This window comes from Solanum verrucosum, unplaced genomic scaffold (genome assembly GCF_900185275.1).
Source record: "Solanum verrucosum unplaced genomic scaffold, falcon-dt-bn FXZP01000177.1, whole genome shotgun sequence".
NCBI classification, from domain to species: domain Eukaryota; kingdom Viridiplantae; phylum Streptophyta; class Magnoliopsida; order Solanales; family Solanaceae; genus Solanum; species Solanum verrucosum.
In genome coordinates this window covers 838218-855603 of record NW_026020401.1, presented here as the reverse complement: position 1 = coordinate 855603, position 17386 = coordinate 838218, and the positions used below count along the sequence as shown (strand labels likewise).

General features: G+C 28.6%; 2 protein-coding genes across 2 annotated transcripts in view; one reads left to right on the top strand and one right to left on the bottom strand.

Moving 5' to 3' along the window:
• Window positions 1–17386, bottom strand: part of LOC125839970 (non-specific lipid-transfer protein 2-like) — a 554062-nt gene that overhangs the window by 112549 nt on the left and 424127 nt on the right. The window lies entirely within an intron of this gene.
• LOC125839947 (transcription repressor OFP2-like) lies at window positions 4503–5706 on the top strand. The gene has a single exon (XM_049518909.1). The coding sequence runs from the start codon at window positions 4528–4530 to the stop codon at window positions 5575–5577; it is 1050 nt and encodes a 349-aa protein (XP_049374866.1). The 5' UTR covers window positions 4503–4527; the 3' UTR covers window positions 5578–5706.

Here is a 17386-nt window from a genome sequence, read left to right as displayed (position 1 = left end):
TATTTTTCAACTCAATTTCAGTTACTATTAACTCTGACTCTGAACCAGTTCAAATCACCCGTAAATCTTTCTCAATATCAATCAAACCCACCAAAAAGCTCCTTTATTCATGGAAAAATGGAAAATGATAATTTGCGGTTATTTTTGTAAATTTTCCCCGTGGAGAAAGGCCCAACCCATCATTTTAGCCAAAGTTCAGGATTGTAAAGATGCACTTTTTTTTTCATTCTCAGTATCCATATTGGAGTCTGACTATATCCGGACTCGCACTACATAAGCTCCGCTTAGAGGGAAGTGCTCTCCACAAAGGTTTTTTTCATACTCAGGATTTGAACGCGAGATCTCTTGTCAAGAAGGAGTTATCTCATCCACTACACCATGTCCTTAATGAATATTTGCTAGCTTCATTTTCTTGTTAATTGGTTGAAAGATAAATGTGTTTAATTCAAATTAGCAGAATTAGAGGTGAATTTGTCGGTAGGGTTTATATAGTGATAGTCTTTTCGGAACAAGGTAAAAAATGTTCTTAAATTATATTTTTTCTGTTTCAAAAAAAATAACCTAGTTTGATTTGATACGGCCAACTTGGCAAGTGTATTTTGGATAGTGGATGCCTAAAAGAATAATATGAGCCTTCATGAGGTTAGGCAACTGATTGGTGACTACATGCAAAATAGATACCGTCTTATTAGCCTAAATTATAGATGTCTTTTTTGGGTATTCTTGATTTGACTTGTCCTCTTCTTCTCAATACAAACTTTGTGAAGCTTAAAAATTATAGATAGATAGATAGGCTAATTTTTCATGAGAACAAACATGAAAACAACTCTTCAACATATATAGCTTTCACAAGTTAAAGCTTAATTAAGAGTCAATTGCACAAAATTAACTAGAGACAAAATGTGCAAAACTATGTAAGTGTATATATAGTTATGACACATTTCAACCAAGACAACCATGATTAAGAAAATATCAAGTGCAACACCATGACAAGTACTATTGTCTACTTGTATGATATATCTAACTTTATAGAATTTAATTTAACTTACATAAATTGATAATGTAAAGAGTAATTTACTTATAATGCATATTATAGAATTAATTGAATTAGGAAAAACTACAGAGCTATTATATACCCATAATCTGGCGATACTTTCCGAAAATTATCTAACATAGCTATACATTAGAATTTTATAGTAAATCTCTCCTCTCTTCCTCTCTCATTCGTCTCTCTCTCTGGGTGTGTTTGGTATGAAGGAAAAAAAATTCGTAAAATGTTTTCCAATTTTCTCATGTTTGGTTGGGTTAAATGTTTTCCAAATCAACTCATTTTCCTCAAATTTAAGGAAAATGAATTCCCTTCAAAACTTAAGGAAAACATTTTCTAAAACTCTCTTCCAACTTCAAATTACAATTATTTTTTGTTGAAAAAATCAATTTATTTTGTCCCTACCCTCAAACCAGCCCCCTCAATCACCAAAAAAAATTTAAAGCTTGTTTTTAAATTCAATTTTTTTACCCCACCCCCACTCCCTACAACCACCCCCTCCCAAAAAAATATTAAAAGTTATTTTTAAAAGATATTTCTAATTTCAAATTTTTATTTTTTTACCCCCATCAGCCCCCACCCCCTTCAAAAAGAAAAAAAATTAAGTTTGTTTTTAAAAAATATTTTCAGCTTCAAATTTTTATTTTTTCATCCCGATCCTCGACCACCCACCCCTTCACCGGTCACCCCAAAAAAAAAGTTGAGTTCGTTTTTAAAAAATTGTATGTGTATCAAAAAAATGGTTGTACCTATAATCAAACTGTATCTTCTTCAATTGATACATATTGATGCATCCAATTGTATCCAAGTATAGAAAAATTGGTATCTGTGTATCAGAAAAAGTGATACCACTATCACTGAATAGTATCTGTGTTTCGAATATAAACTGATACAACTATTATCATAAAAAGATTGTATTTTGTGTATTTGTTTTAGGGGTATTACAATATTCAAATATTGTATCGATAAGTTTTCATTTGTATATCGCAAAAAAATGATACCAATTATATTTGCGTATTTATTTTAAAGGCGATACAATATATATCTGTATATTTATATTTTAGTTTCAAAGCTAATAAGACGCTATGTCAAATTTATATTTATCCTGATTTACCATTGTAAATTATTCAATTTTTTATAATTGTTTTGCAAGAAAATTAAGAGATTAGTGCAAAACATAAAGAACTCTAAACAATTGGCAGCATTGATCCATGCCCCTAAAAATTGGTAGGAATTCATCATTTTGTATTTATTTTTAGGTGGGGAAAGGAGTCCGATTAATTACAGCTGTTTCATAGCTTTATTAATGAATTAATTTAGACAAAAAGCAAATTGTTTAGGTTTGGATTTCCTAAAATATGTAACTATGTAACTAATTTTTGGCCACTACTGTTATTTTATCAATAATGCCAAAATTTTGTAATGTGTCTTTAAGATTGTATAGTTAGGTAAAACTCTAAAAGATGTGAAAATTCACATTTTTGTGAAACAAGTATAACATCCAAAGGAAAAAGGTGCGAAATATATCTGAATTTTGATCGAAATTGTTGTAACAATTCAAAGAGTAGGACCTATTACCAGCCTGCACTATTTAATAGTATATTTTAAAGATATATATGTGTCTACGTAGACACGTTACTGTTTATAATGATGTAATATTTATGATGTCCACGTGAACACATATATACCTTTAAAATACATTATTAAATAGTGCAAGGGGGTAGAAGGTCATTTCTAAAGTTTGATATTATTACAACAATTTCGATCAAAATTCAGATATATTTCAGACTTTTTTCCCACGTCCAAACATGAATTTAAATATGAGAAGATATGATGACTCAGTCTAAACTAAATTAGGGTACTTAAATATAAAGTTTTACTGTATAATCAATCCACTTAAACTAGTATTAATATTATAATATTCATTAAAGCTTCATACAATTAAAAGTTAGGGTTGTTGATTCAATCAGTATACATGTTTTAAATTCGCACAGTAATCAGAGATTATCTAACGTTAAATTCATAATAATGTCTAGGAATTATTTTTTTCACTAATTAAATATTCTGAAGTATTGATTCGTTTAATATAAATCCATAATTTTCATTTTAAGATGAAGTGATTATTTTCGATTAATCCCCCCACATCTTGTGGTACCCTTAGAGAATCTCATTTTTTGTTCATTTTTTAATAATTCCAATTTGAACATCATCATGGCCTTGAAAGTTTAGCATAATTAGGAATAAGCCAATAAGTATTACTGTTTTGTTACAGCAATATAATCATGATAATACCATCTCTTTAACTTTATGATGAGAATTTGGCCATTAGGCTTAAATAAATATTAATTTGGAAAGGCCATTTAATGCCCTCTCAAACACTTGGGCCCCTATTTTATTTACTTTGCGACTCATTTTTCTTCCTCCTGGCCCCATTTCCATACACATAGTATGTTTTGAAGTTTTTTTTTTTTTTTTACCGTGGTTTCCGGGCGTCGCTTTGCGAACCCGACTAGCTGTACCCACCGGGTCCCGCTGTTTCAAGGCGGGTCCACCACAGTTAGTTCCACGGGGCCCTGGAGACGCGGCCGGTTTGTAATGCCTCCAGTGGCCCTGCTGGGGCTCGAACCGGCGACCTGAAGGACTTTGTCCCAGGCCTTTACCATCTGAGCTACCCCTCAGGGTTTGTTTTGAAGTTCATAGATTTCTACCACAATTTTAAATTAATATTATAATAATATCTATCATTAAAGGCATAATATTCAAATAGATACTCAAACTTAATTTTAGTTGAAAAATAAATACTTAAATTTTGAGAATGCACATTGAAATATTTTAACAATCTAAACTAATTATTCAATACTTTAACTAGTTCTCACTATTTCTCATGGACACCCAACAGTGACATTGCACATAAATTTTGAAGATGACTAGATGATCATTTTTTAAGTTAAAGTGTTCAACTAACACAATAAAGACTACTTGAAGTGTTTAGATATGCATACTCAATATTATAGTATTACCTGTCTAATGAGGCCAAGTTTTATATATGTTTTATTGTTTATGTATTAATGTATTATGTCAATTATAAATATCTTTACACTATATATTTTATCCTTTTTCAATTCGTTTGACCTATTTTTATTTTTAATTTATTCCATAAAATATAACTTTTTTTTAACAACTCTTTAATTTCAATTTTTCACGTGATTTTAAATTTTAAACTTGTAAAATTCAAAACTTTCTTTTTAATTTTCTTAAACCTCTGTATCTAGTCAAAACAAATCACTCAATTTAAAAATGGATGGCAAAATATGCCAAAAAACTATTTCCCCCCCCCCCCCCGGCGACACCCCATCCAAAACCAACCCCCAAACAACAATAATCCTTTTCCTCTTCTCTATTTATCTACCTTCACTAACTCCAATATTTCCCACTTTCTTTAGCCACCAGAGTAAACACAAGCAACTCTTTTACCAATCATGGGGAATTATAGGTTTAGATTGTCAGATATGATGCCAAATGCTTGGTTTTACAAGCTCAAAGAAATAGGCAAAAGCAGCAGCAGCAGCACCAGAAACAGCAGAGGCCATAGCCACACAACTTCATCAACATCAACATCATTATCAAATCTACAACCAGACAAAAAAAGACAACCCCATAACCTTGGTTGTCAAAGAAAATCATATTACATTTCAAGAAACCTCACTAGTAGTAATCCACCTGAAACATTTTCTCAGAATCCTATCTCTTCTAACAGCCCAAAACCCGATCACGATGTTCATTTCACTGAGCCATCAAGAAAGTCTTACAAGAAAAGGCGTAGTATCAATTCCAGGATGAGAAATTCTCCCAAACTTGTCAATCCCTCTGTTTCAGCCAATTGTAGTTGCCGCGCTTCTGTTGAATCTGTCTGGACTAAAGCTGATTCCACCCCTGAAGAATACCCAAATTCATCTTCCTCCTCCTCGTCCTCATCACCATCTTCAATTTTGCCTGAAAAATCAAACCCCATGACTTCAATTTCACCGTCTTGTGACTGCAGAGCTGATTACATGAATCAAGATTCAGCCAATCTTGATCATGGGGTTCACTCTGTTTCTAAAATTGACCTTCCTCGTATCATAACCAAGCCCGAAAAATTCGATGAAAAAAAAGAAGAAAAACAGAGGATTGTGAAACAAGAACAGAGGATAGTGAGAAGAGTATCAACAAATGGTGTGAAGCTGAGAACAAATTCACCAAGAATAACAACAAACAGCAAGAAGATTCAAGGAAGCAGAAAGAATGTTTCATCAAAAAGGACAAGTGTTACAGAGAGCTTTGCAGTGGTGAAATCATCAAGAAATCCTCAGAAAGATTTCAGAGAATCAATGGTGGAAATGATAGTTGAGAATAATATAAGAACATCAAAGGATTTGGAAGAACTTCTTGCTTGCTATCTTTCATTAAATTCAGATGAGTATCATGATCTAATCATCAAAGTCTTCAAGCAAATCTGGTTCGACATCACTGAAATTCGACTGAAGTAAATACTAGTATAAGAATCTATGTATTAATTTCCTCCTCTAATACATAAATGTGTCATTTAATTTGGTTCAGTAACTTTTTTATATATATAAATAAACATTTAAATTATTATAAACTTGAATAATCAGACACTCATGTTCTACGTAACAAATCTGACATAATTTATCAGAGGTAGAACACATGCGTCTACTTGTTTAATTTTATGATAATTTAACTGTATGCTTATACATATCTATAATTAGAGGATAGAGATATCAATTGCCATATATTTATTATTATATGTTATGTATATATAAATATATAACTAAATTTTAAAAAATCTATCGCCAAAGAATATGATAGATGAATGATATGTTTATTTCTTAATCAGAGGTCTTTGTTCGATGAATGTGCGGAGGGAAAAAAGAGTACAAAAACCAAATCTTGTAATAAGAAGATTTGTCTGACTATGACTTGATTGTGTACGTTTATGGGATAGTGTTGTCTGTGGGAGTTAAGTGGTAGTAAAAGTCTTACTTTAAACAAACCTCACCATCTTCGAAATTGTTTGTTATACTATAGATTATATGGTCAATTATGATCACCTATTGAATAGTATTATAATTGTTACAGTATTCTTGTTTTTTTCTATTACAGAATCACAATGTTTATGCTATGACATTCAATTATATAATTATACATACAAAATCATAGCATCAATACAGAGTATTGTTTCTATTTTAACACGCTCTATTTAGTATTATTTTCTATTTTAATACACATAATTCATTTGATATAACAAATCAAACAGTTGATAAAAAAATAGTATTAACATAATTAATTTCATCATTATTAAGATGTCTTATTTAATATCATCTTTATACACTTTATCGAACTCCCTATCATTTGTTAAAAAAAAATGCACGCATTAACTTTGTGTTATTAGTATTTGATCGGTACACTATGCAAATATATTTAATTTGATATTAATGTATATACAATTAATATATGGAAACTCATAACATTAGTAATGCAAAAAGCTTTACTGCATGTCTTAGCACGATTAAAGACACAATTATCTCTCAAATATTATGCAACACATTTTATTTTTAATATATCAAATCAAACAATACATAAGAATAATATCAGTACAACTAATACAAACACAATTCAATACCATCTTTATACACCTATCAAATCACCCCTTTTAGTGTACACCATATTAATGCTAAAAACTTTAACAATTAAACCTATCAAATTTAAATATCAACTATGTATTTTTAGCATAGAAAAAGGACAATGGAGAAAGTATCATGGAAGGGTACAAGTGGCGTATGAATGACATTGATCTTGCAGTGATAGATTAATTCCATAGCAGAAAAGAGGGCCCTTTATAAAGCTTGAGCTTTCACCTTTTATCTTTTTCTATAAGTTACTTATATGTAGCAAAAATAAAGAAACTTTTTTTCACTCTTCATTAATTGATTTCACAAGTGTCTTATAAAGTATTTTTTTTCATCTCAATTTAAGTAGTACAGTTAAAATTTCTATACTAAATTCATGATCAAAATTTTAAAATGGCAATTATGTCACGTAAATTGTAAATCATATCTACAAAAACTCACTGACAATGTGCATAATACATGCAAATGTCCATAGAGAAAAGGTTTCTCACAGGAAGATTCAAATTAAGCACAAGTTTCTTTGTCCTTTCATTTTTATTTATACTTTTTTCATTTTAATTTGATTATCGTTTTCTTGATTTGACACATAATTTGAGAGCATAATTTATTTATTTTTGGTTTTATATTAAAAATTAAATATGTCAGTAGAAAAGTTGAAATTAAAAAATTATTAATATATATATTCTTTTAAATAATTTTTTTTAAAAAATAAATTAATTAAAACGGAGTTAATATATTTATTTATTCAAATTTTATGTACTGTGAAGTGTAAGCTAACCCGCATGGGCTTAAAGAAGCTTTTTGAAATTTCTGCATTTTTTTCTAAAGTTGCTTCGAAAGTTACAAAAGTTTGTGTCAATTTCAAACTTTTAAAAAACTACCTTTAGTTTAATAAGTTTGATAAGAATTAGGTATAACTTTATAACGATCGGTTTACTTTTACTTATTAGTACAAATTAAAATTCTACTTTTTAAAAAGGGTTACAATTTTCATATTCCTCATGTATTTTCGAAGGACCTATAGTAGTGGCAAAATCGCGTGTGACAGTTGACACCCTTTGATCGAAAAATTATACTATATAATTGAATAAATACATTATTTCTTGTGTGTATACATTATATATTAATTTCTCTCGCTTTTACTCCTTTATATTTTGACATCTCTTATTATAAAATTTTCTTAGTGCTATTTTTGAATTTTGAGTATACAAGTTAACTCTGTATAGAAGAACAGTTTATAGTTTGACTTTAACATAACTACGCATTTATCTAATTACTTTTTCACTGCTAACGGTTCAAAACACAATTTGAAATTATAATTTTTTTGTCAAGGTATTTTTCCATGTGTTCACACACGTATTTGTAAAGCATATAGTGTAGATTATAGATATATATAATGATCCTAGAAGTACATTTTTTTTTTTAAAAAAAAAGCATAGATAGAGCATGAATAAGAGCGGGCTTTATTGTCCTCACTTTAAGTAACAAAAGAAAAACAAGAATAATTACTTTGTTGCCTACATATATAAATATTGTGAAATTGGACAATGTAATTGATCGATAGTATTTTGGGTGATGCTATGAAAAATTAAGATTATACTATGTGTATGCACCAAGTATAAAATAGCATTTTAAATGTTGTAATTATTAGTTTTCTATTATGTGTGTGATAGCCATTAATATAATTATTTTATGTTGTTTAAATCAAGAAAAAGAAATATGGAATGGAATTGAATCGTACTAGCAAAACTAGTATCGTTTGGTCATAAAAATTACTCATTCATTTTTTATTTGGAAATAATTTTATTTTATTTGAAAATCAGTGTTTGACCATGAAAATTTAAATCCAACTTGAATTTGTATTTCAGATTTGAAATATAAATACAAATACGAACTTAGTTTTCACTTTTGAAGTTGTATTTAAGTACATTCAAACATGAATATTATTTATTCCAATCATTCTTTGTAACAAATATAATCAAACACAATTCTATATCTTCAACTCTAACTCCATAAATTGAAAATAATTAAAGTGAAAGTTGTTTTGGAATCTATGGACATATTAACGCCTACTAAGGCTATTAATAACTTATATACAATCATCTCAAACTTATATCATGAGATTTTTCGTTGTTACATAACAATGAACAATACAATATAATAAATCAAAATAAACTTTATATTTTAAATTAACAAAACAATATAATAGGTGATAACAATCCAAATTAAAAAGCTTACAATTTTAATAATCCAATATACTAAAATTCAAATAATAATCAAAATAAAATTTATATTTAATTAACAAAACAATACAATAAGAAACAACCATCCAAACAAGCTTATAATTTAATGACACAATATAATAAAATTTAAGTAACAATCAAAATAAGTTTTATATTTCAGCTAACAAAACAATACAATGCGTAGGAAACAACCATCCAAATAAACGTAACAATTGTTACTATATAATAAAATTTAAGTAACAATTAAAATAAATTATTTAAACTAACAAAATAATACAATACAATAATAGAAAACAACCACCCAAAATTCCAAATTAAACAAACTTATTAATTTAACGATATGATATAGTAAATTAAAATAATAAAATTTAACTAACAAAACAATACTGTACAATAGATAACAACCATCCAAACAAGCTGTTAAGCTTAGTACAAAAAAGTAGAGTTCCCAATTAGGTAAAAGGTAATGAAATTAATTCCTTCCAATCATGTTTGAATATAGTATTATGTCAGCCATCCAGATTATCTTAATCTAGGGTGTGGGCGTGTGAGTGGGTGTGGGTGTGGGGTCAAGATTATCTAAGTATTTATTTAGGTTTTTAATTTTTATCTACCTTTAATTATATTCATTTATAAATTTTTGGGGACAAGGAAAAATATAGGTTATGAACCTAGTGTTGAAGATAATACACTTAATTATTAATAAACATAAATATCGAGAATATATATATATATATATATATATATATCACATATTATTTATCTTGTCAATGGTTTCAGCCATATGCATGTTTTATTGTTCATTTCATTAATTTATCGGAAAAGAGCCTAAAATATCTTCAACGTATTGAAAATGGTACACAACTATCCCTCATCCACCTATAGGTTCCCAAATACCCTCTCCACCCACCTATTGGCTCACAAATACGCCCCCCCCCCCGCCTCACCCCCCACCCCGTCCACCTTTGGATTCAATTTTAGCCACTTCATTAATGGAGCACCATTTAAAATAATTAAATAATTATTTTAATTACGTGGCGCTTAACCATTAATTGCAATTTAATTATTTAATATAATTTTAAACCCACTCATTTTAACTAAACTCGTCCAATACTTATTAAATCCGCCCGCCCCAATACAAAAAGAACCCAACTAATAAAAATTGCTGAATGTGTAAACCCATCGCCTTCAACTAACACCTCAACTAATAAAAAAAACCCAATTTTCTATACAGGGTAAAATGTTAAAAGAGCTATACATAGGTCTCCAGTATCTTATCAATCCATCATTGTCCGCGGAAGTTAGTTGAGAACGAATTCATCCGGCAATTCAACAGTTTCTACACATCCAACAATTTTTATTAGTTGGATTCTTTTTGTATTGGGGCGGGCGGATTTAATAAGTATTGGAGAGGGTTTTGTTAAAAATGGGTGGGTTTAAAATTATATTAAATAATTAAATTGCAACCAATGATTGAGCGCCATGTAATTAAAAGAATTATTTAATTATTTTAAATGGTGCTCCATTAATGAAGTGGCTAAAATTGAACCCAAAGGTGGACGGGAACGGTATGTGTGAGCCAATAGGTGGATGGGGAGGGTATTTGGGAGTCAATAGGTGGATGGGGAGGGTATTTGTGTACCATTTTCAATACTTCGATGATATTTTAGGCCCTTTTCCATTAATTTATTCCATCAATCCAAAAAAGTCTTGCTTAATCTATCATCAAATACAAAATTACTCCACCGTTGACATGGTTTGGAACTAGGGTGGTTGTGTTTCGGTTTGGATCATGATTTGGAGTTAGGGATGCTCCTGATTTGGTTTGGATCGGTGGGCATAATTTGGAATTAGGGACGATCATGGTTCGATTACGTCAACCGATCCAAATCAAATCATGATTCTTCTACTATGTACTCTTTTCGTTTATTTTTACTTGTTTACTATTTTAAAAATAGATTGTTATCTTTAACATATCAAAATAATAACTACTATTTCTTAGTAGTAATATTTATTGCTGCAAAAACATTTAGCAATAATTGGGTTAATATCATTATATATGCACTTAAAAACTGAATTATTTGCCGCTTATTTTTTTTAGGACAAGTTTGGATGTGATCAACTATGTTTAATAGGATGCATGTATATATATAAGGAATTCTACCCTCATGAACTAGCTAGGTAAAGATATAGAGGAGGCACATAGGGTAGCTTACGCTATTCTTGTAAACTTGTTTTCAAGTACTCCTTTCCAACTACATACTTGAATTATAGAAAGAAATTAGTACGCAAATATTTGTGGTAAGGGATGAATAGGATTGTTCCATTGTTGGAGGTAAGTCGAAGTCAGGATTAGGAGTTTGGGGTTCTAAATTTTATTTTTTTTGTTAATAGTGGGATTTGAATCCACAACTCTAGCATGGAAAACATTTCCACACTACCGCTTCCTTACTACTAAGATGTCAAACAGTTTTTCAGGATTCATGAGTTAATATACATATATATTTATTTAATTTTCTCGTACAAATACAAAACTTACAGAAAAACTACTTGGTTCGTCCGAACCCACGAACCCCTACCTAGCTCCGCCTCTGGTCGGAGGATTCAATAATGCAAGTGAAAGGTTATCAACAATTGAGGAAAATACCAACATAAGTTGTTATGAACGGGTGGGATTGTTCCACTCTTAATCAAAGGTCTCGAGTTCAAGCCTTAGATATAAAGAAAATCTTGTTGAGAGCGTCACCCCAAAAATAAGCTCTACAGTGCGTGATTCGAAACTAATCGAACTTCCAATGTACGTAGGCTCTAAACATCAGGTGGAGAACCCAAAATAAACAATTGGGGAAAATATGGAAATCGTCTAAAAGAAGGGGCACTATCACTAATAAGCCAAAAGGCTACTTGTCCTAATTCCTGCCTCAATAAGACAATGGCAATATATTATTCTATTAGCCTAGTGCAATTATATTATTTTCTTAGAGTGGGGTTTCTCCTTGTCGTATCTCATAGACTCATACCTAAAGTAATTAGTATAAAAAATTATCTTCTCATTAATAATAAAATTATTTAGATGAAATGATTCGTACAATTCGACATATAAAATTATTTAGATGAAATGATTCGTACAATTCGATATATGATATTATGGAATTATGAAATCTCGACTTCAATTATCAATAATATTCATCCATAAAGCTTTATGTGGTCAGTCAAAATAAACAAAATAAAAAGAGTTAAACTTATACGTGCGTACTATGTAGGGAAGCATATTTCATATCTAAAGATAATTAAGTTTTTGGATGAGATGATCATTCGAAGTCTCACACTTTGCTTGTAATTTTGAGAATCATTATATCCGAAAAGACATATAAAAAAAAAACTGTTTAATTAGTTAATATTATGGTTTTGTTAAACCTAACTTTTTTTTGTCTTAGAAATGACGTTTTGCTGGTGAAAGATATTCTCACCGACAGCAAAGATTTTGTCTTAAATTGGACAACTACCTCTTGTGATTAATATAGTATAGTTTTTGCCTAATTATATTCTGCTAGAATGCTTAGTAATAGAATGTTGGGAGTTTTACACAAATAGAATGTTTGGAGTTTTACACAAATTTTGTAGTGTTAAGAGCTAATTATATTCTATCCTCTACTCTTTTTTTAAATTACAAAAATCTCTTAAATTTGATTGAATCCGGATACATCTCAAAAGGTCCCGATACATCGCATCTCGATTTCGCATACATCCCTCAATGTCCCGATACATCATTTCTTAGTTTCGAATACATCACTATACGTTCCGATACATCGCGTACATCTCGATACACCGCCTAAAGTAATGTATCCGACCAATACATTGTGTAAAGTGATGTATTCGAGAATAGGAGAGAGTATGCATTTTTGTATTTTTTTTCAAATGGTAGAAATTTTTTAAAAATATGTTGAAATAAATTGTGTATTTAGGTAATGTTTCTTAGAACATGTTCCTGCAAGTTAGTTTTAAGTTATAATCATGTCATTAATTTAAACAATTTTCCCTCTAAAATGCCTCAACTGGAATAGGCATTTGAAATCATAGTGAATAAATTAAATCTTATTAGCTCTGAACTTAAAGCTACAATTCACAATTCACTTGATAATAATAACTAGGCTTAGGTTCAATATACATCATATACATACTCAAATATTTCAATTTTGTTCCCTTTAACCTAAGAACATTTTGACTTAATTAAGCTATCCAACTTGTGAATTTCAACTAATACTTCTTCCATTCATTTTTATTTATCCAATTTGAACTTTGCATGTCTATTAAAAAATAATGATCAACATAATTTTTTTATTATAATGTCCATATTTATTAATGTTTAGTATTCTCTCTATTCTATATTAAGTGAATTTGTTAGATGATGGACACTTCTTAAGAAAAAAAAGTTTAGGACATAAATTGAACATTACTTTCCATTTTTATCCTTTTAGTTATTGTGAAACTATTCTTAAAAATAGAAATAATTCAAAGTAAAAACAATTAACTCTTTTGAACTTATAACCTAGCAAATGTAAATGAAGGGCAAAAATGAAAAAAGAAAGTTTAAAACAATTATCTTTTTGAACTATGAAAAAACCCCTCAAAATTCGGTTAATATGGAATAGTTAGGTCTTAGAAAATGAAATGAGAAATAAATAAATAATTTTAGGAATAAAATAAGAAAAGAAAAATTATTTTTTCTTAATATGTTGAAAATGATATTTAAAAGTGAAAATCTATTTTTGAAATAGTGAATTTGTAAAAATAAGATACAGGGTTGAAACCATCATCATTTTATAATAAAAGATGCAATACATAAAATTCGACATCCATTGAATGATTCCATCATTTCTCCCCAATTAATTTCTTAACAAGTTCCATTTTATTTTATTTTATTTTTGGTTTAAAAAAATTTCATCTATTCACTTTTCGATCATCAAACCAACAATAACTATAATTTGTACTCACAAAACATTGTTTACAGAGATGACATAGACAGATGAAAGTACCCTACATTTGAATCTTGAAAATTCTCATTTGGGTATTCTAGATCAAATTTTCTATACCGCTTTTCTCGATAATAAATATTCATATTCATATAGAGTGTTAAAGTGTCTATCGTTATTTATTAACTCTCATTGGATTCAATGTTATTATAGGTTTTAGAGACATTTACAAAGAATGTTAACTGCCGTTAAAAATATATAGTATTTAGTGAAAATTAAGTTATTGCCGTTAAATCTAAATGTTTGGTATAGTAATAACTTATTATAAATATATGGTGAAATCTAAAAAGTTAAAATTATAATTAATGACATGAAATAATCTTGAAAAGGTTCATTAATTAACTATACTCACCTACGAAAATGGAAATTTGCTCATAATCGAATTTGCTTTGTGGAAAAAAGCAAATCAAATGCTAAAAATCCTTGAATAATTTTTTTCCCAAAAAAAGTAAAATAATAATATCTTTTTCCTTTAAAATTTGGTGGTAAAAAAAGGAAAATGAGGAAGAGAATTACAAAACGAGAATTGAACTCTCCAATTTTATAGCACGATAAAAAATTAAATAGTCAAACAACTGAACCGTATAGTCGGACACATTTACTTTAAGAAGAGAGAGAAAGAGGGGACAAATGTTCTTTCATAATGGACCATTCAACTTTTCATATTGTACCATTACATAACTCCTTCAATTGAGGGGACCGTGGGATACATGTATTAAATACTAGCCATTGAAATTTGGTACTCTAAATTAAATTAATAATCAAATTTTTTTTCAAAGTGTATATTACTTTCTTTGTTTCATTTTTTGTGAATATGTTAGAGTTTTACATCTTATTGAGGTTAATGTGTGTATTTAAAGAAAGTAATTTATATTAAATAGTAAATTTATTTATATTGGAAAACATATGTATATGAAAAGCTTTTTAAAAATTCGAATAAGAAGTGTCTAATAATAATACTTAATAATTATGTGTTTAGATGGTATGTTAGAACCGGTCATAGTTAAGTTAAGTATTTAAATAAAATTTACTGATTAATTTAAAAAGTTATTGATGTGTTCCACTTGTACTTTTACGGTCAATAAAAATCTTATGATATATTTAAAATCATTTTTAAAATTTATATATAATCACATGAATTAAAATGGATGAAATATTTTATTATGCTATCGAGAGACCCTTAACTAGATTTTTTTCAGCTACCAACTAATTAAAGTTTGATGTTATTTCACTTGGTCTTATTTTGAATGTCTGGTGCTATAATTGACAAATTAGAAGAAGAAACTCTACTTCTAAGCTGTATCCCAAAATAGTAATTAAGAAAAACATTATTTATTAAGAAAACGATTCGAAGTAATTTCTCTTTAGATCACATTATGTTCAAAATTATAAGTGTCAATTATTGGATGTTCTTCTTATACTTCAAGAAAAACAATCATTTTCATGAAAACGAAAAGACATAAGAATTCACAAAATATTATTTATCGAACCCCCACATGTTAACCCCACACGGTCCTTAATAAATTTAAAGTGAACCTCACTTGACAAATAAAATCTATCATTATTGTCTTTTTCGTTAGATTCAAAGGAAAACTCCATGAAATTTAATAATATTATCTCTATTTTCTCTAACAAAAAATTTACTATTTTCTCTTGTTTAAAACAAAAATGAATATTAGGTCAGTGGAATAATATTTTAGGAAAGACAAAATAGTAAATTTTGTTAAAGAAAAAAAGAAAATAGTGTTAGATTTTAGGGTCTATAGTTAAACTTAATATATATTTTTTTATAAATATATTAATTTTAGGGTAAATATCGAAATGAACACCTTTTGTAATATATTAAGGACCATTTGAATCAAGTGAAATATATTAAGGATCAAAATGAACACATTTGTTATACATTAAAGACCATTTCAATCAAATACGTACTCAATGTATTAAAAATGGCTCAAAAAAATTATCCTTCCATCTTTGAATTAAAAATGTTTCTATCGTATTGAAAATGAGTCAAAAAATGTCTTTCTTTCCCTATTAAATCAAAATTTCCCCTAATATTTTTCTTTAAAAAATTTCCCCTAATATTACTTTCAAACTTAAAATCCTACCCCCATTAACGACACAATGCTCTTCTTCCTTGAAGCTTATTACATAAAGAACATTTTTTTTATCCTTTCTTTATTATCCGAAAGATGAAAGAGGACAAATTTAATTCAGCTGGTCGAAGAAAATCATCGTTCAATTATTTCTAATACATTAAAGATATTTTTAACCATTTTTCATCTTAATTATAACCATGGTGCAAGTATAGATGTGACACATGCTATAAGGTTAAAAGTGGAACATTATCAATTTGTTAGAATTGAAACGTGTAACAAAAATTGGGAAATTGATGAAGACAATGACAACTCCCACGAGGCAAAATCCACGATAATTTGTGTCTTTTTTTTTTGTCTGCCTCCCAATATTTACTTACGTACTCTCCTAATAAATACGATGACTTTTCGTACCCAGTTTTTATTTTCATTAAAGAAGTTCAAAAATAAAATTTTCGTCCATGAAGTTTGAATTTGAAATTTAAGGCTGAATTTTTAACCCTCTAAATCACTAACCTCTAATCTTGTGTTTTGGGATTCAGAACATTTCTCTCCCTCTATTTTGAATATTATATATATAATCACAAAAGTTATGCGGTACTGTATGATTCACATCGAATTGTAATGAAAATTTTGTATATATATAAAAATTATTTTGTGAAAAATAATATAACATCTTAAAACAAATGAATAAGAGAAATATATCAAAACAAAAAATGAGATAAATGAGTTATCAAAAAAAAACTAATGACATAAATGAAACACTTTTCGTGGGATAAACACTTGAAAATTCTTTTTAATTTTGACGGTGAATGAGTATATTTTTATTATTTAATTATATTCTGAAAATAAAAGAAAGAAAGAATGCTTGAAGCAGGACCATAAAAAGTACTTATGCAATGTAAAAATGATATTCTGTGGCTAATAAATTATATAGTGACATGGATAAAGCTAGCTAGTTGGTTACCATAAAGCACCGACTAATGAAAGATAAGAATCACATCAAATATAAAATTAGCTACAAAATTTATCGACTAATTATTTCGTTGCTAAATAACTTTTATTTAATTGAATATAATTTATCGTTAATTCATAGCTAAACAAAATTACATAAGACTTTTGTTATTTCTTGCGATGAATACTACATGGCAAATGATAAAACAACTAGGAAGATCAACTAAAGATACTCTACTGCAATAAATAACAAAGTGGGAAAATAAAGTAAAGAATTAAGATAAAGATAGAGAGACCACACAACTAATAACAAATAGTTTTC